The sequence below is a fragment of the Puma concolor genome, chromosome D1 (genome assembly GCF_028749965.1).
Source record: "Puma concolor isolate L17-30 chromosome D1, mPumCon1.1.hap2, whole genome shotgun sequence".
Lineage (NCBI taxonomy): Eukaryota > Metazoa > Chordata > Mammalia > Carnivora > Felidae > Puma > Puma concolor.
The window spans coordinates 69,347,414-69,367,390 of NC_141676.1; the positions used below are offsets into that span (position 1 = coordinate 69,347,414).

Below are 19,977 nucleotides of genomic sequence, written 5' to 3' on the forward strand. Positions count from 1 at the left end.
CATCTGTATGGAGTAGTTAGTTCATGCCAACATACTCTGGGGCCATGCAATTATGTATCAATATAACAGATGCCAATTCAAATGCAGAGTTAAGGAGTTAAAGAAAAACAAAATTTATGACTTATATGGATAAGAAAAATATCCTCCCTCAAGGATTTAAAAACAACAACAACAAAACACCATACCCTTTAAATGTCTCTGTTGTCACACCCTCTCCCCACATGCTTACAGTCTATTTCCCTCTATTATATCATGCACTATGGTCTACCTAGTATATCAGGTCACTAGTGAATTCATGAAGGATGGGATCCTGTCTTGTTGACCTGGAACACCAATTTTCACATAGCATGTACTCAACAAATGTGACTGATGTTAAACTAAGCCTCAAAGGGATAATGGACAAAGGCACAAGGCCTGGTTTCATGTCCACTTCCTTTAACATTTAGTCTGACCCATGTGCTTTGAAAGACAAAATTATACAGCTTAATTTGGCATCTCTGATGCACAAACTCAAATGACTTGGACTCTCCTTTGTGTGGAGCTGTGAGGCAGTACATTAAAAGTGAAGGAGGAGAATGAAAAACCAGAACTGGTATCACTTGCCTCTTCAGTTATTATATAGCTTATTCATATGACCAACCAAGACCAAAGCCTGTTTACAAAGGTATAAAACCACAGGAACTCCATGAGGTGCCTACCAGTGGCTTCCAACTAATGATTTAGTTTCAAAGAATGAGTGATTCTTTTCAAAGGAACTATAATGTGGGCTGTTATGCATATGCAGGGGTGAATATTTGCAGATACAGTTCATCTAAGGCCCAAGAATAGACAAAGGGAAGGCCAGGAGGTCAGGCAAGAGATATGTAATTTATATGCTGTCTAGAACTTTCCTCATATTTCATCTACTAAGAGAATGCTTGAGGATAAAGCTTTTAATTTTACCATCAAAAATCAGACCCGAACTGAAAATAGTAACAGTTCATGTTTACTGGGTATTCACTATGTGTCAGGCACGATGCCCTGTGTTTTCCCTCCATTATCTCACTGACTCCTCACAACCTAATCAGGTTTCCCAGACACAGGGAAAGTAAGAAACTTGCCCATAGTCACACAGCATATTTGTAGCACAGCCAGAAGTAGGAGTGTCTGACTCCAAGCTCCTAACTACCTGGCTGCAAGAACATAGAATCTTTTATTTTTTTTGGGGGGGGGTGGATTTTTAAGTTTTTATTTTAATTCTAGTTAACTTACAGTGTTATATTAGTTTCAGGTGTACAATATAGTGATTCAATAATTCCATACAACACCCAGTGCTCATCGTGACATGTGCACTCCTTAATCCCTCTCACCTCTTTAACCCATCCCCCAACCCAGAACATGGAATCTTAACTAAGTCAAAGGACCTAAGTTAAAGTCCTAGGTCTACTTTTTAGCAGCTGTTGGATTTGGGGAAAGTTATTTAACATCTCAGGCACTTTCCTGTTTTATGTACCTACCACATTTAGTTAGTGACAGTTAGATATCAGAATGAATATTAAGTGCCTGGTATTTACAAAGTATTCAGGGAATAGCAGATAATAGTCCTGTTCTGACCCGAGGCACTAGGCAAAATGGCTAACCATGATAATTGGATCTGGGCTCCAGTCCTAGTTCAACCCTTTTCTAGATGAGTGATGTTATTTACCTCTCATGGTGTTTCCTGACCTGTAAAGTCTGGGGATAATGATGGTGCCCTCCTTCTAGGCTTGTTGGAGGAACAAATGAGATAATGTACACAAATTGTCTATGCCCAGGAGATATCCTTAAAGTCTGCTGTATAATTGTCACTCTATTACTTTACCAAATGCTTTCAAGCTAGTCATGCTACCCAGACTAAGCTTTCACAAATCAACTCTACTGTAAACTAAAGAGTGGTTATTTCACACCAACATATTTCTGTAGGGGTTTCTTATTTTGTACCCACTTTGAAACAAAAGTCATATTCCAAAATCAACGCAATTTGACTTCACCACCAAAATGAGTTGCCGTTTGAGTCAAATGAGACATGCCATGCCTCGTTCCAGGATCAACAACACTACCTTTATTGACAGGAAAGTTCATGGGTCAGTCCTGCTGACCTCTTTGGTCTCTGCCACAGCTGAATAAAAACACACCAACCTTGGCAGAACAAATTCACCGATTTGGTTCCATTTTTCTGAAATTACAAAAGACAAACTTGCCTCATCTTGGAGAAATGCTGGAACGGACTTGCTCATCCTTTTGAGTTTGTCAGGGTGGGAAAACTGATTATCAGGTTGTGAAGGCACTGTGGAAACTAAACAGCAGCATTTCCATTCAAAATTATCCTTACAATTTTGGACAAACATAAAGCATAAGTTGAAAACACACTTTTCTTTCGTCTATGAATGAGATATTTTTATAAAAAGGTTAAAGGCACAGTAGTTCACATGCACAGGATCCTAAGATAAGCAACATGCAGTTTTCATAAATTATATAGAGAGAACTAGTAAGGAGATGAACCAATTGAAAATAAGAATTAATTTAAAAACTGTTCATTTTTATTAATCTGGAGCTGGAGTTGAATTATATTTATTAAGACATAGAGACATTGTGAATCAGTTTTACTTATTTTTCACATCAGAGATTTGAACCACATGATGTGTGATTTATTGGTTCATCTCCTTGAGATGTATTTTTAAAACATGCTGCAGGCTGAAAAACTATTTCATTGGACAGCAAGGATCTCCGTACACAACTCAATCATAAAAGTGTCCTGGCTACTGAGCATCTAAGAGAAGGCTTGTTTGTTCAGTGATTATGAGGATCACTTCTCTGATAGTGTTTCTCACTCAGAATTATGAAAGACTATGATTCCAAACTATTTTTTTAAACAAATTGTTTAGACTTATTAGACACCTTAATTTAGATACCCTTTGATACAGTAAGTATATACGTGGAAGTCACAATGAGATGATGAATTTTATTCCTCATTTGTGTAATTCTAGTTAGAAACCTATTTCCTTCTTTAAGAATTAGTGTCTGGGGCACCTGGGTGGCTCAGGTGGTTAAGCATCCAATTCTTAATTTTGGCTCAGGTCATGATCTTGAAGTTTGTGAGTTCAAGCCCCCACACTGGACTCCATTCTGACAGTGAAGAGTCTGCTTGGGATTCTACCTGTCTCTCCCTCTCTCTCTGTCTCTCTCTCTCTCCCTCTCTCTCTTCCTGGCCCCTTCTCTCTCATGCGTGCTCTCTCAAAAAATAAACTAAAAAAAAAAAAAAAAAAGAAAGAAAGAAAGAATTAGTGTCTAAGCTTTTCTTACAGTGAATCAGAGCTTGCATATTATATGAGTTAACATGTTTCAAGGCCCTTAGAATAGTGCCTGGCACATAGTATACTCTATATATAATTATTTGCTAAAAAAGTAAATATTGTCTGATAATCCTTAAATTACCTATTCCATGTGCTGGAATATACTGACTTGGTTTTAGCAGTCAAAGGATACCAGGAAAATAGATAAAAATCAAATTATATTTCTATATATAACTCAAAAGCCTCAAATTCAGCCCTAAGCATTAGCTAAATTCATGTTTGGTTAAAAGAAATCTAATGAAGGAAAACTGAAAACTGAACTATATATATTAAATATTTTCTTATTCACATAGTTCTCATCTAGCCTTTGGCTCACAAATGTATCAAAACACATTTTACGGTGACTCATGAAATGATACCTTCTTCAATTGCTTCCCATTAAACAATAATATGTATGTGTGCATATTCAGGTGACTTACACTGAAGTGGTGTAAGACTAGGTCCCGTGAGGGCACAGTACAGCCCAATGAGTACACAAAACTTATGTAATACTGCTTCCCATTATTTGCAAAATCTACATCTACATCTGCTCCTCAAATGTAGTCAGTTTTACATTTATTAGGCTTCAGTTATTTATGTTTTGATCATGTATTTCATTTTGTTTTTTGGTAAGAATACAGTCTTCGCTGGAGAAAAGCAATAGTCTCAGCCCAGACATTAAAGTCATCTTGGATAATATAAAATAAGAGAGAAATCAATACATCCAGAATTCAGCACATGACTAGCCTTCGTGGCTTGACCTAAGCTGGGTCATGAATGAAGACACAGGTACATTGGCGTATATGTCCATGTTACTGTTTTCACTCCTCCGCTAACTGTTGAACAAAATGTAACAAGATAAAACAAGATGACCATACCTAAGTATCTGCCAGTTCAAAAGCAACTGGAGAAATCTCTTTACCCAACACCCCCAAGGGGCAGGAGTTTTGTTTCCTCTGCAGCAGCTGGACAGAGAACACACACTAAGATCTGAAGCCTGGAGTGTCCTTTTGCCAGGTCATGTGCCAGAGCTCAACACCTTCCTCTCTGGCATGACCTTATGAGCAAAGTTTCAGATTTCAGACTAGATGTCACTGCCTTCTAGCATCAGCACTTTGTTTCTCTATCGAATGGCTCCTTCAGTTAGCTGCTGTTCTCATTAAGACTTATTAGCACATCCAGACTGTTGGCAAACTGTCAATAAAAATCTTGTAGACTCCTGAGGGCAGACATGTGTATCATTGTCTTCATACCTCCAGCACCTAGCATTATGAAACTGACTGAAAGCGAGAAGCTTAGAAGACACACACGCATTATCTGCATCCTTTGCAAGGCCCCACAAACTCCCTTTGAATGTGCTATTTGTCCTTGAGACAGTAGTCAGAGTTAAGTACATCCATCTTAAGATTGAACAGAAAAGAGTAAATAATCATTACTTTTGATTCGTGGTGGATATTAATTAGCTGATGGACATTAGCCACCACAAGTATACACTTACTTCTTAAAACTCAGATGTTCACTTGCTTTATATATTGAATATATACTGAGTCCAGTTTTGAACCCCAGAGCTTAAACCCTGGACATAATAAAATTTGCTTCCATAGATATGGAGAGAGGCATATACAACCATACCACATACTTGTAAAAGTACAATTCTTTCTTATGTCTAAATAACTCATAAATTGTGTCGTGTCTACAGTCTTGTGTAAAGGCCACAAGAGATCCAATACTCAAGACCATATACTGCAACATAAAAGTCAAGTGATAAGACAAGGTGCCAACTTCATTTTAAGCCAAGACTCAAAGAGCAGAGAGATGTACAAAAGTATAACAATACTCAGCAATAACATACATGTATATATTTATATATAAAATACACACACACACACACACAGATGTGTGTGTGTGTGTGTGTGTGTGTGTGTGTGTGTGTGTGTCTACATAAAAATTGTTTAAGTACATAACTCTTCCTCAGTGGAACCGTGAATTAATCTTTCAACACTGACAGCAGTAAAATGTTTTTAATAAAACGCTTGCCAGAATGAAATAGTTTTATAAGCTGCAAGAGTTTAGTACCAATAATAAATACTGTGTTATTAATAGTGTTAGTTATTTCAGTATATTTAACACCATGTAAAGTGGCAACATTTAGTCATTTGTGAGAAAGATCCTGCTACTCACTTCCTTGTATGCATTCATTTGTATCTGGTTCCTGATCTGCTTTTTGATCTACTCAGAAGAGCAACATTGAGAATAAATACCATTTTAACAGAAGGATTAAAGAGACATGAAAGTAAAGCTCAAATGTCAGTTTCACAACAGAGACTGAAGAATACATCTGATGGGTTTTTAGCTTGCTTTCATCTGATCCCCAGAGTAACTCTTCATTAGCCGCTTTAGGGTCTCCTGTTCAACTAAAAATCCAACATCCAGCACAGGAGATGCTTAGCATCTTTCCTCTAATTCACTGAGCCACACATAGCTTGGGAAATGCAAAGAGCACTGCACTAGGAGCAATGAAGCCGAGATTCTAGCTGCCACCTCCCTCCACTGACCAACCAGCTATAGGATCTTAGAAAGGCACCTAATTTCTCTGAGCTTTTCTTATCAGTAAAGGACCATGAAAATCCCCGCCCCGCCTACTTCCATGAAGTTGTTGTAAACATGAAATGAAAAAGACAAAACTATGACATAAAAGTAAGGAATGACCTTTGAGGAGCTCTGATGCTGCATTTTATATGGAAAACTCAGTTAATACACATTTTTTTTTATTATAGTAAAGGCAATTTAGAAAACACAATTCTAGTATACAAATGTAAACTATACATTTGCATAAATGCTGAGCTATAAAATATAAAGATCAGACTCATTTCCATCCCTTCCCCCCAAAGGCACTATTACCCTATGTATTTTATAACTGAACCCAGTAATAATCCATTGACAAAGTTCAAAATCTTCTGGCTCCTGGATATTCAGAACCAGTTAAATTTTACCTCAGTCTATATTTAGCTATTTAAATTACCCAAGGAGGATCCTGACTCTGGTTCTGGGACTCTTTCCTTTGAAGTTAAAGCTTTACCAGCTATGCCAGAGAGATCCAAATGCTGAGATGTGCGAATCCAATACAGGAATAACTTAACCCAGGAACCCACCCGATGCTTCCTGCCCTCGCAAGGAGTTTTGCAAGTCAGAGTAGCAAAAATCAGCTCATACCAATAGAAATACAATTTCCTATTTATAGAAACCCTCGCTTGCCAAGGGTCTCTGATGAGATCCTCACAAAGGTATCACCAGCAGAAGCCTTGAGAATACAAATAGTTAGTATTAAATGCACCGAGTCAGAACCATTTTATAATAACTTAGGCACCATTCATCACATAGTGGCAAATGACGTTCTTCTATTTATCCAACAGCTGCGTCCCAGTGACTGCCCAAACCGCCCCAGACAGACATGCAAATACGTAAAGATATTTACCATCTTCAGCACTACGTACTAATTCTTCTGGCAGATTATCTACTTTTGCTTGATCTGTTCAGGAGAAATTAACAAATGGTTAACACGGCTGACCCTTGGCGAGAGAGAACAATGAGACTGTCCCTGGAAGCCCCCGGAGTTGGAAGCAATTAGTCAAGATGCAGTGAGGGGTGCAACCAAGATGTCTTCCCCAAAATACTTTCTCTTTAGATTAGCTACTTGAACCAGTGCCATAGCGGGAGCTCCCATTTCAGCCCCGATGCAGCTTACATCAGCACACTGCTGCACACGGACTCCCAAGGGTTAGTGGGTTAGCTAAGAGCAAGCAATCGGCCAGAGGCAGAAGAAAACACAGGGCTGCAACAGCCTCTCTATTCTTCTGGAAAGGGTAAGATGCTAGCCATGACTAACACCTTCTCAAACCCATGGTCATTAACAAATATTTCTGTGCATGCATCATCATTTGTGTAAGCCTCTGGGAGCCTTGCTTGGGAAGTCAACTGAAGAGATGTAACTGGGGACCAGCTGCTAAGTGGAATCTTGGCAGGCTAGTGTGAGAGTGGGTATCGGTATTTGGAAGGGAGCGTGCAGGAATACCCGTCAGCTGATGGTGATTTTTTTTTTAACCCTACACATTCCTAAGTACTTTAAAGCTGCACCATGAAAATATCCCCATGATTCACAGGCAAGAGGTTTGTCAAACTGGACAATTGTTGCTGAGTTTTTTGTTTTTGTTTTTGTTTTCAGGACCCATCGCCAACATCAGGAAGAACAATTAGGGCGGTCCAACAAAGGACTGGACTCCCTTTCTGTGGGAGCATTCAGGCGGATGTAGGGGGTTGGCCACCTGTTGAGGAGGCTTTATAGAAAATTCCTGCATGGTGGGGAGGAGTGTAAAATGGGTGACCTTCAAGGTCACTTCTAACCCCGAGATTCTAAGATCTCCAGTGGGGATAGAACTGCCTAAATTGGGAATACTGTCTTCAGAGTCCTGAGAATCTCTGATTTTCAGGAATTATTTAATGGATTTTTCCTTTTCCTTTTTAAATTCAGACTTTTTAGTTTCAATTGCAGGTGCCTAAACCATATTCTAAACATGAGAATGGTCAACTTTCAATCGTATGAGTTTGGCAGTGGTTAACTTTCATTCCATAAATTTTCTCATGACCCTCTGCACTCCCAGGGGTGCATCTTAGTTTAAAAACAATTAAGAACAAACCCCCTAGAAGTCATGATTTCTAAATTTGCTTGTGTGGCTCACAAGTCCCTATAGATATTATCCTTTATGTTAGTACTCAAGAAGTCCTTCACCAATTAAAGGAGCAGTTGGCGGGGGGGGGGGGGGGGGGGGGGGGGGGAGGGGCAGGAACAGTGTGCCTAAAGTATTGCAGGCCAGATAGTCTTTGGGCTTATAGTTCCAGTATCCAAAAGAAATATGTGAAAAGAAGGAATGAAAGAGGACAGTCCCTGAAGCTAGGGACTCATTCATCTCTGTATCATGTAAAATTCATCAGACATCCATCACTGTCACATATAACATGGTCACTTCATAACTACTCTTGGTATTAGTCTGTTAATTCTGAATCACAGTTCTGCTGCAGGACACTAAGCAATTTACTTTACCTCTCTGAGCTTCATTTTCCTCATCTCTAAAATGGGAATAACAATTCATCCTCATAGGGTTGCTTATGCCAGTTAAATGAGATAATGCATGTGAAATGCTTAGCCAAGTCTTGGTACACAGTGCTTAGTAAATCTTAGCTATTACTATTAGAACCACTAGCTACCCCAATCTTTTAAAACTCATTGTACTTGAATAAACACTCAAACTTGGATTCTTCAATTCAAGGAAACCTAGTGTCTAGTAACCAAACCTCATGCACTATTTTAAAAGTTCCAGCCACTCTGCTCACTTTGGAAAGGTTATTCTCATCCGTTAACGCCCCCTTTAGGGGCTTCAGTGCACAACAAGCATGCGGTGAGGCCACAGAAGAGCACATAAGCATTTTTAAGCTCAGACTGGGGCATGAACAGTGGGGCAAATTTTCTCACTTGGTGAATCTGATGAAATGTCTTCTAGACTTTTGGAAGGCATTTTCCTAGTAGCACTCCTTTCCAAAGTTTTCAAGACAGGACTGGGTTCTTCTTCTGAACCTGTTACAAGACAAAATCGATGAACACTGCACAATACAAAAAACACCCAAACTCTTAAAAACCAGTGGAAATTGATATCATAGGTTGAAAGCAGGCATTATGTTATAAGCCTCTATACTTGTATTTACTCTATGAAGCACTTCTCAAAAAAAAAAAAAAAAAGAGAAAAGAAAAGAAAAATTTCTCCACTCTCTTGGTATGTCCTTTAAAAACCATTTCCCTGGTCAAGAAATATTTGCAAGCATAAATCATAAAGAAACAAGATTACCACATAAATAGAAGAGTGATCTCTTAGTCGTCTACACCTCTATTTTAGGCACATGATTTGTTCTGTGCCAGACTTTGAATCTTTCCACTTCACTTCCAGCTTTTGAAGACAACCACAAAGTGGTTTTAGGAGCATTAAAACAATTAGCTGAAAACCATAGAAGGCAGGATTCAGATGTTTAACATCTGTGTATAATCAGGTACACAGATGGGCGAATTCCCCAGATGAAGAATGTAGGCTTTTTGGGTTTCATGAGGTAGTAAAGTTTCCAACAAAATGTTGGGAAATGACATGAAATAGTCAACTTTTTATGTAATTAAGTCAATTTAAAGTCAAGGGGGGGGAGGGGAGGTGGCTGTATCATGTACTAATACCTGTATTCATTTTTTAAAAAGGCATGTTAGGACGAAAAGAAAAAAAGAAAAAGGGCATAATCTCAAAATAAGAATAGTCCTTTAAATTAAATACATCTAATGTTATAAAAAAAATATCTCTAGATGGCTCTTAACTTTTTCATTTTGACAGTGAAAACTCCATCATGGATTAGCCCTGGTCTGAATGTTGTCATTTATCACTGTTGTATTCTTAGTGCCTAGAACAGTGGCTGACAGTAAGCACTTCAAAAATGTTTGCCAGGCACGCCTGGCTGGCTCAGTTGGAGAGCATGTGACTCTTGATATCAGGGTCGTGAGTTCAATTCCCACGTTGGATGTAGAGCCTACTTAAAAACAAAAAATGTTTGCTAAATCACTGCATGATGTCATTAATGGGCCAATGAATTTGGGAAGCACTTCTCCACACAGTACTTTCCTGAAACGCATCCCAGTTCTCCCCAGTGTTAACAGGCATTCTAGAGCAAATGGACTCTAAGATGAATTAGATATGAGATGCTCTGTGTTCAGATTTAAAGGTTTCTTACTACAGATCTTCTTATAGACTTTAATATGCTAATAACGTGCATAATTTCCCAGCATTTCCAAATGTATTTAATCATGGAAACTTTTTTTTTTTTTTTTTGGTAAGGAGCATACCGAGGTATTGGTTAAGAGCTCAGCCACATATCAAACATGTTAAGTTGCTCACCCAAATTGTGGTGCTACTGTAGCCAGCTTCCTCCCTCTCCCACCCTACCCCCATCTGTTTGTTTTCAAATAAAAATTTAGGTTAGGGGATATAAAATTACAACTGTAATAATTTATACCTCTTATTGGCTTATGAATTTTAAATATCTTCTCTAAGCTCTGGGTGGTTATTTAATATTATTTCATTTTTAGATAGGCTTTTTACTGTCTAATTGGTTATCCTGATATACTATAAACAAAGCTATATACATTAGGCAATAGTCTCCAAAGTAAGTACAAATTTACCCTCTTAGGGTCACTTCACCCTCGTCTCTAATGGGGTACTTTAGTAAAAGTCTACTTCAGCATGTTTAACATACTGACTTATACTCTTGCAAATGTCTGGTTTCAGAGACTGGTATATCACTTTCCTTTGCTTACCAACAACCTTTGTTAAAGGGGCTCCAAGTTGATTAATTAGGATTAAAGGGGATACTTTGGTCAGTTTTCAAGAAGAGAAGACTACAGTTACTTGCAAAGGAAACCAAACCTCACAAGTCATCCACCCAGTAAGACTTACTCATTCTCATCGATGCTGAGGGGACTCAAAAATGACAAATTTTTAAAACTACTAGGAGGGTGACTGACACTAGCTGTTGTGCAACTTTGGTTAAAATGTCCCTCCCAAAGAGCATCCTTTATCATTTAATCACTATAATTGGGTAACTTCTCATTCCTATTTGTCTCTGGGTTTCTCTTCTAAAATGCCCATGTTGATCACAATAGCAAACAGAGACAAGCCCCGTGTCTTACAGCCTGGCTGAAACCACTACCCCCAAGTCCGCTCAGATGAATGTGGTAATCAATTAAGATCTTCATCCATTTGGCCAAAGTTGGAGTCAAAGAAATGCAGCAGGCCAGGCAATGCCTTCAGGTGGAATCAGGTGAATTCATCTGACCAAAGTCATACTCTAGAGAAGGGAAAGATTCTGCAGATAACTGAACACAAGAGGAAAAGAGTGGCAACAAAACACCACAGTACTATGTATCTGATGGAAAGAAAGTTCCAACCTTGCACTTTGTTCCTGGTATTTAGCCCCTACTGTGGTAAAATATTCATCCTAAAAGGGAAATGTCTGTCCATTTGTGGCACTGTCTTGCCACAAATCTTACTAGAGACTTCTGTGTGGATTGCCCATTAAGAATGAAATTCTAATTATGTCCAGGAGGAAAACTAGCTAGGATGTTTTAGAAGTACTTTCTAAACCCAAAAAGTTCTTTAAAAAATACTTTTAAAACCTAAAAATTCTATTGTGATTAATGAGAATAAAGTCAGATTCTGAAACACTGCCTGTGGGTAAAACTGTCTCTATGTAACTGATTTGATTAAAGAATAAAAAGGAGGCTGGGTGGCTCAGTTGGTTAAGCATCTAACTTTGGCTCAGGTCATGATCTCATGATTTGTGAGTTCGAGCCCTACACTGGGCTCTGCACTGACAATGCTGAGCCAGCTTGGGATTCTCTCCCTCTCCTTCTCTCTCTCTTTGCACCCCCCTTCTCAAAATAAATAAATAAACTTGAAAAAAAAGAAGAATATAAGAGGAAATGTAGCTTTTCATTAAGAAAGGCTAGGTAGAGCTAAAGTGATATGAAGAATTTAGCACCACTTGGAATGTCAAATTAATCTCAATTGTAAAAACTGTATCATCTTTTACATCAGCATTCCACAAATCAATTCATTAACCAACAGGTTAAAAAAATCAGAATGCTCACTAGAGGTATTTCTCCAGCTTTCTGCAATGGAACCAATGTTTCCATCTGAAAAATCAGAGTCAGAGAAACCTTCTTTCTCTTCCTTTTTCTCTTCTCTCTTACATGGTGATGCCAGAATCAATTCAACTTTACTTGTTTTTGTAGGGTTTGCTTTGTCTGTCAGGATAGAAATGGGTTGCCTATTTGTGGACACACTCATTGCTTTAGGAGCCTTTTCAAAGCCAGGTTCCTGAGAAGTCCCTTCTTGAACCCCTGCAACCTGACTTTCACTGTCCCTGTCTTCTGGGGCTATTATAGTTTCAGTGACCCCTATTTTATGTTCTGCAAAGAGCTGTGGGGTTCCAAAGATCTCAACCCCACTGTCAGGACCACAAAGATCTACTGATAAATCAGTCATAGCTTGGTGTCCGCCCAACACTTCATCACACTGGTTGACTTGAGATTTGAGAACATTATTCTTAAGCTTCCTTTCAGAGGCCTCTGAGGCTGTCCAGTAAAAATGGGGCACTGTCTTCAAGAAACTGTCCTGCTCTGACTGTGGACACTCCTTCTCGGGAGTTTCTTCCTTCACTGACAACTGGAGCAGGTAAGAAGGAGTTTCCGATGCTTCTCTAAAAAGTTTCTCAAAACCCATATCAAAAGCACTCTCAGTTATTGATGGCACCTCAGACTTTTTTACTGTTTCTTTGATTTCCTCAGGATGGAATTCAGAAGCAGCTTGCCTGGGCACCTCAGTACTACCTGTTAGCTTTGATGGAGAAAGAGTCCCTGTATCACTTTCATTTTTTGAGGAGGGGCTTTCAACTGCTTCCTTCAGTAGTTTTTCTAAGCCAGCACTGAATTCTAGGAACTCTGATTTAGGTTGAATAACTGTTTCCTTCACAATTTCTGCCACTTCCTGGGATAACTTTTTGCCATACTGAGTAACAGTGCAATCAGATGAACAAAGGGTTTGTTCTGATGGAGATACTCGGGCAGCTAAGTAAGATCCAATTTTATGAGTTTTATCAGGAACTACGGTGAAGGGATAAAAATCCTTTCTGTCTGGAATTAAAATGTCCATTATAGCCCATGGTGTAGAATTCTGGGGGCTACCTGCTGCCTCAACTCCTTCAGGAAATTCTGCTTTTACTTCTCCAGGCACTACTCCCCTCCCAACTGGATAGCTCAACCAAGCTTCTCTAAGTAGCTTTTGTAATGTAGCATTTACATACTTCAAGGCAGGGTTAGGTGGAACAATGACTTTTTCCACAGTCTCTGAAATTTCCCTTTGTGAAGGTAATGCCTTATCCTGGGGAGCAAGATGAGCATCCCTGGAATAAGGCATCTTTTGGGGAGAGTTGGCCACATCCCCAAAAGAATCCTTTCTGTATAGATGAGAAGGTCGACCCAATGAGTGAGAACTTTCTGCAGCCATCTGACACAAATCCTCCGTGTTTAGCTGGCACTCACCACTTTCAGCTTTCTGAAGGAGAGCTGCATTTCCCAAAGTTTCTTCCCCTTTTGGAAAAGGAGCTATTATCTCTTTTTGATAGTCTGATATGTTGTGACTCCATTCTATCCCTTTTTCATAAACTCTACTCTCTTCAGGCTCAGAGTTGATCCTAATGGTAACAGGTTCTAACATGGTTGGTAAGGGAGAAGGTGAAGTCCCAGTTGCTTCCTTCAGGAGTTTGTCTAGACTAGCAGTCAAAGTGTTCGGTTTGACCTTTGGAGGAGCTACTGTTTTGTCTACATGCTCATTAATGATCTCCTCATGTCCTCTGTCTTCTCCCTCAGTATCAACAAAATCTGTGTCATGAGGCCATGTTTTATTTCCAGAAATCTCTCGTTCAGGCACTTGTTTTTCATGAACTTTTCCAACAGAAGTTTGCATGGCTGGTGATGAAGCTTCTGAAAGTAACTTCTGTAAGTTGTCATTAAAAGTGTCTTTGTAGTCTTTAGACAAAACACTTGTTTTTACTATTGATTCTTGTATCTCTTGGTCTGGGTAATCCTTTTCTTCCTTGAACACTGGTGTAACAAACCATTCCGTATTCTTTTTCGCATTTTCCTTTGATGACTCATTTCCTGGCAACTGATGAACAGACTTTCTGGATGGTCTCGATGGAAATGTGGTTTTGTCTGGTAACACCTGGAGTGTGCACTTTGAATTTAATTTCTCAATTTCCTCTCTTGCTGGTAATTTTTTTTTACCTGGAAGTGTCCCTATTTCATGGATATTTTTTCGTGATGATTTAATGTCACTGAGTTCTTTGTGTTTCTGGCTATTAAAAGGCACCAAAGGTTTTTGGCTTACTATGGTAGTATTCTTCTCAACATTGTCTTGACTATTTGTATTGGCTCCTAAGTCCCAAAACTTTCTCAAATTCTCAAATTGAGAGTGATTATAGAACTGTTCCATATTGGGTTCATCCATTCTTTCTTTTAGGGACATAACTTTAAAGTTGGGATTTGATTCACCAATTAGGGATCTGTCTTTCTCCAAAGGAGTATATATTCCATTCGCAACATTTGAAGGATGTTGCCATGATGGTAAAGTAAGATCCCTTTTATAATGCCAGCTCTCAGCCTCTGGCAACATTTTTATAGGCTCATTTATCCTATTCTGAAAAGGAGACATTTCACCTGATTGGTCAACTGAAGGATAATTTTTGGATGGACCTGGTTTCTGAGGCCTGGTCTCTTTAGATTTATTCGAGGAATAAAAGCTGGAGAGATGGGCTATGTGGCCATTGTCATCTAGGACCACTTGTTTGCTAATGACTTGATTATATTCAGTCTGGCCTGTAGATAAATTGTCCATGGACTTCACAGGCTGATATGCTTTAGCAGAAGGTCGCCCTTGACTGCATGATGATGTGGGTTCTTTATGAGTTAATTTAGCAGCAGCTTTCTCACCTTCCCAAAAAGATATTCTGTCACTTACTCTTTTGTATTTCTCTCTTTGTACTTGGTTCTTGGGAGCCTCAACAGCATCCTGTAATTGGACTTCAGGCTTCTTCCAAGATTTGTCTTTGGCAATTCCATGTGGTGACTCAATATACTCTGGCTCTAAGGAAGCTTTCAGGATGTATGTATCTTCTTCTTTGCTCTTTTTCTCTGTCTTCATGTTGTCTTTCAAACTTGGTTCTTTGACAAGTGTTGAAGAGTCAAAATTCACTTCTGAGTTTCCTCTACTTTTTTCAAAACCATGAAGCTTAGGCTCTTCTTCACCTAAGGTGCCAATAGCCTTAATGTTGCATGGAACTTGGTCTTCTGCATCAGGTCCTGTGACAGCACTGTGGGAATAGTTACTGGTTGGGGGAAGTACCCGATTTCCTTCTCCTATGTTTTTCGAACCTTGGCTATAGTCCATAGTTTTACTCCCTTGATTTGGGTCATAGATTTCACATGATTGCAATATGCCTGGACCTTCCTTGCCTTGTTGGAACAAATTAATAGGTTTGGGTTTGATATTCACATTATTATTTTGGCAATTTCCAGAAGGTAGCATATTTCCCTTTTCCTGGAATGTCAAATCAGATTCCACAGGCGTCAGTTTAACTTTGGCAGATAATAGAGCCTTTGAACCACTTTCTTTTACACTGGTGTCATCTGTCACCAAGGTAGTAGCAACCTGTGATTCTGAGTCTATTTCTTCTTTGGGCTCTATTCCTTGGGGATGTTGGAGAGATGACTTATTGTCTTCTGAATGACAACTTCGATTAAACCAGTCTAGGACTTTAGATATGGAATCATCAGTTGTCTTCCTTATCTCAGTGGCAAATGGATCAGAGTGTGAGGACGTCATTGCTTTTAGGGCCTTGAGAAGAGGGGGCTTACCTTGCTGATGGTCTCTAGAACTGTGACCTGGCACCTGAGATGGCTCAGGCTCAACACAAGACAGTCCATCTGCAACACAGAAATGCTTTTCTAAATAAGAAAAGAGAATGCTTAAAGAATTATTATTCAATCACTCACATTATCTTTTGAAGAGGCACTTTGTATTTACACTTTCCATACCACTAGCTGTTTATATTCACACTTTTCAGGGGCTATAATATAAACAATCTTAATTAAGATATTCTATTAGAGTTGCTCTATGACAGTAAAGGAAGGTAAATGTAGACCTCTGAAATATGGGATATAGACCCAATTGAGAAATTCCTCTGAAGTCTCTGATTTATACTGAAAATTCATATGGGGGCACCTGGCTGGCTTGGTCGGTGGAGCATGTGACTCTTGATCTTGTGGTGTTATGAGTTCAAGCCCCATGTCAGGGGTAGAGCTAAATTAAAATAAAGTAAAAATTCATGTGAATTTAGTATTCTGATCTATGTTACATTAAAATTTTTTTCAACATTTATTTTTGAGAGAGAGAGAGAGAGCACAACAAAGCACAAGAAGAAGAAGGGCAGAGAGAGAAGGAGACACAGAACTCGAAGCAGGCTCCAGGCTCCAAGATGTCAGCCCAGAGCCCAATGCAGGGCTTGAACCCACTAACCATGAGATCATGACCTGAGTTGAAGTTGGACGTTTAACCAACTGAGCCACCCAGGTGCCCCTATGTTACATTTTAAATATTTTCTTCTACTCTCAAATCTATGTATAAAACTGACACTCTAAGAAGATACAACATGTTGATTTTGTGACTCCACCAATCCACTGGCATACTCATAAACATTAGAGGGGGCTTATACCCACATTTGAGGAACATAGACCAGAAGATTCAGGAATTGGGAAAACAACTTTCTGGAGCTTCCGCCAGAGTATAAGAATGTTACAATGAAGATATTTGCATTCCTGGGCCTTACTCCTGCTACATTAAAGCAGAATCTCTGAAGAGGGGCCCAGGAATCTTTACTAACAGTTATCCCACTGATTGTTCTACATACTGGAGTTTGAGGACCATGATCTCAAGAGGCTCCTCTGTTATCTTCCATTTCCCTGATATAGTTTGTGAGTTTAGTAGTTTCTATGAGCCAAATAAACTAAACTGAAGACTGATGGAGAATGTGATCTCAACTTGTTCCCTGATGTTGGCTGACCAATGGCTAGGAAGCTAGAGAAGGATATTTAAGTTTATGCTAAGCTATCAAGAAAGCAGAGAGAATCCTGTCTGAGCCTTAATTATTGGGCACACGGTACACTTAGATAAGGGAGCTCAGGCATTTCTCCCCTTTAGTTAAGACTTGGATGTTTCAGGAGCACCTGGGTAGCTCAGCTGGTTAAGCATCTGACTCCATCTCAGGTCAGCTCATGATCTCATGGTTTGCGGGATTGAGCCCGGTGCGGAGCCCTGCCTCTGGCTCTGCTCTGATAGCATAAAGCCTGCTTGGGATTCTCTCTCTCCCATTCTTTCTGTCCCTCCCCTGCTCATGCATGCACATGCTGGCTTGCTCTCTCTCTCAAAATAAATAAACATTAAAAAAAAAAAAGACTCCAGTGTTTCAGCATTTCTCCCTCTTCCTTACAAATGCTAAGCTATGCAATACATGTTCCTAAAAATTACATCAGCAGAATTTTTATGAAATCAGCTACATTTCAAATGCACTAGAGGACATCTCAATTAATAAAATTTTATCTTTAATTTTAATCATCAACTCTGGCCAAGCGTGAAAACAACAAAGTGTTACACAATAATTGGCACATGGTTGATATTGGTTTCGGTAACTACCCATTGTACTATTGAATATATGTCAATAATTGTGAAGTTCTTTTGAGAAATCTTTAAGAATTCTGTGTTAGTTTGTATAACAGAAGACTATTTAATGATGGAGAAATGCTTATAATATGCTATAAGGAAAAAAAGAAATCTGGCAGTATAAACATAATTTAAAATTATAGTCATGCTTGAAAATTTTTGAAAGGCTCTACAATTAAATGTTAGCAATACTGTGGCTAATGCTGGCTGATGACATCACAGATAATATTTGTTTCATTCTGTGTGCACTTCTTTTCAAATGTTTTACAACAAAACTATATTACTTTTATTTTTTATTAAAATTTTTTTTTAATATTTATATATTTTTGAGAGACAGAATGAGAGAGACAGAGCATGAGAGGCAGAGGGGCAGAGAGAAAGGGAGACACAGAATCCTATGTAGGCTCCAGGCTCTGAGATGTCAGTGCAGAGCCTGACATAGGGCTTAACCCCACGAACTGTGAGATTATGACCTGAGCCGAAGTCATATGCTTAACTGACACAGCCACCCAGGAGCCCCAAAAGTATATTAGTTTTAAAATAAGAACAGTTATTTTAAATATTTGATGCCAGGTAATGTTTAATTTCCTCTGAGGAGTTCTTTTGTATTTTCCAGGTAGTAATGAATGTGATATTGACTGTCCTGAAGCTCAGAGCTAAAGTTAAACCCTTACAATTCACGTACTTTGCATTTATCATTTTTGGGAGCCTGTTTTCTTTTTACGCTTCATTATTTACTTGTATATATTTTTTTGGTAAGCAAGGCATTAATAAGTAAGTAGAACTTTGTATATAAGCTATAAGGCCAGGAGGCCCGTCAATCAAAACAGGTGTAACTGATGATGCCTTCCTCCCAAATTTCCTGGTCAGCTGGGATTTAAAAATCAGAAAACACTGGGGCGCCTGGGTGGCGCAGTCGGTTAAGCGTCCGACTTCAGCCAGGTCACGATCTCGCGGTCCGTGAGTTCGAGCCCCGCGTCGGGCTCTGGGCTGACGGCTCAGAGCCTGGAGCCTGTTTCCGATTCTGTGTCTCCCTCTCTCTCTGCCCCTCCCCCATTCATGCTCTGTCTCTCTCTGTCCCAAAAAATAAATAAACGTTGAAAAAAAAAATAAAAATCAGAAAACACAAATAGTTAATACATAATTGTAGTTTGTGGGAAAGCAGGTGCAGTTTGAAAAACAGGAAAGGTTTACCAATTTTTTTCTGTGGATTATAGTAAATGAAAATATTATTAAAGAATTTTTTCATCTTTTGAATAAATATTTAAGTAAACACCATAGAATTATTTGCCAGTGTTTATGAAACTTTAGTAATTTTCTTTAACATGAGGTGTTTTTATTGAAGAATCACCTGCTAATTTTTAATTAAAAAAATATTCCTTTGTGTTCAAATAACTAAAATGTCTGGGGTGCAGGGGGGTGATTGAAAGTGCTCTGCTCTTTAAGAAGAGGATTGATCTGAACAAGTATAAAACTGTAGGGCTGAGCAAAAGTGACTCAGAGTTAACTTAGTACTGACTAATAAGGAAGGAGGAGAGAGAGTGCATCAGACACGTGGCTGCTGCTATTGTAAATTTTCTGGACTACAAAGACATCATCATAGGGCTGGATGAAGAATTACTGAAGATGGGAAAGAGTATACAACATGATTTTTTCCATTGTTCCTGTTTTATAAAACATAAGAATTATGAAGTAATCACATGGGTCTGGGAAAACAGTGTCTCATCTCCTGAGAGGTGTAAGATTTTCAAGAGAGGGCTAGTTATCTAGATAGCAGGAAAAAGCAGTATTCCCTTCACCTCTCTGCTCACAGCAGCTTAAGGAGAAAGTTCCTTCTGCGCTTTTAACATCTAAGAACACATGGCTGGTGGCCCCAGGCAAGCCAAGGTCTGAGGCTTTTCATAGTAAGTACTAGAACTCTAAGTTCCCATCCTTCAGAGCTAACAAAGTGAAGGTTCTTCTGAGGTTAAAAATAAAGTCAGGGGCTCCTGGGTGGTTCAGTCAGTTAAGCGTCTGACTCAGGATTTCAACTCACGTCATGATCCCAGGGTCTTGGCATTGAGCCCCACATCAGGCTCTGCATTGAGTATGGAACCTGGTTAAGATTTTTCTCTCTTTCTGCTCCTTCCCTGTTCTCTCTCTTTCAAAAAAAAATATCAAAGTTTGATTAAAGGTAATTGATAAAATAACTGAATAATATATACTGTGCA

The 19,977-nt window shown here is 39.0% G+C and overlaps 1 protein-coding gene across 21 annotated transcripts in view; it reads right to left on the reverse strand.

Annotated features, from left to right (window-relative positions):
* Positions 1–19,977, reverse strand: part of SYTL2 (synaptotagmin like 2) — a 156,792-nt gene that overhangs the window by 14,277 nt on the left and 122,538 nt on the right. For 6 of the 21 annotated variants that reach the window (XM_086678481.1, XM_086678484.1, XM_086678482.1 and 3 more), the window contains 5 exons: positions 12,082–15,975; positions 8,878–8,979; positions 6,826–6,879; positions 5,532–5,579; positions 2,220–2,314 (listed from right to left, as the gene is read on the reverse strand). In XM_086678481.1, the coding sequence (XP_086534607.1) occupies positions 2,220–2,314; positions 5,532–5,579; positions 6,826–6,879; positions 8,878–8,979; positions 12,082–15,975 (4,193 nt within the window). Of the gene's footprint in view, positions 1–2,219; positions 2,315–5,531; positions 5,580–6,825; positions 6,880–7,095; positions 8,124–8,877; positions 8,980–12,081; positions 15,976–19,977 lie in introns of those variants that run through there. The other 15 variants (XM_025928232.2, XM_025928230.2, XM_086678490.1 and 12 more) reach the window with 11 other exon arrangements.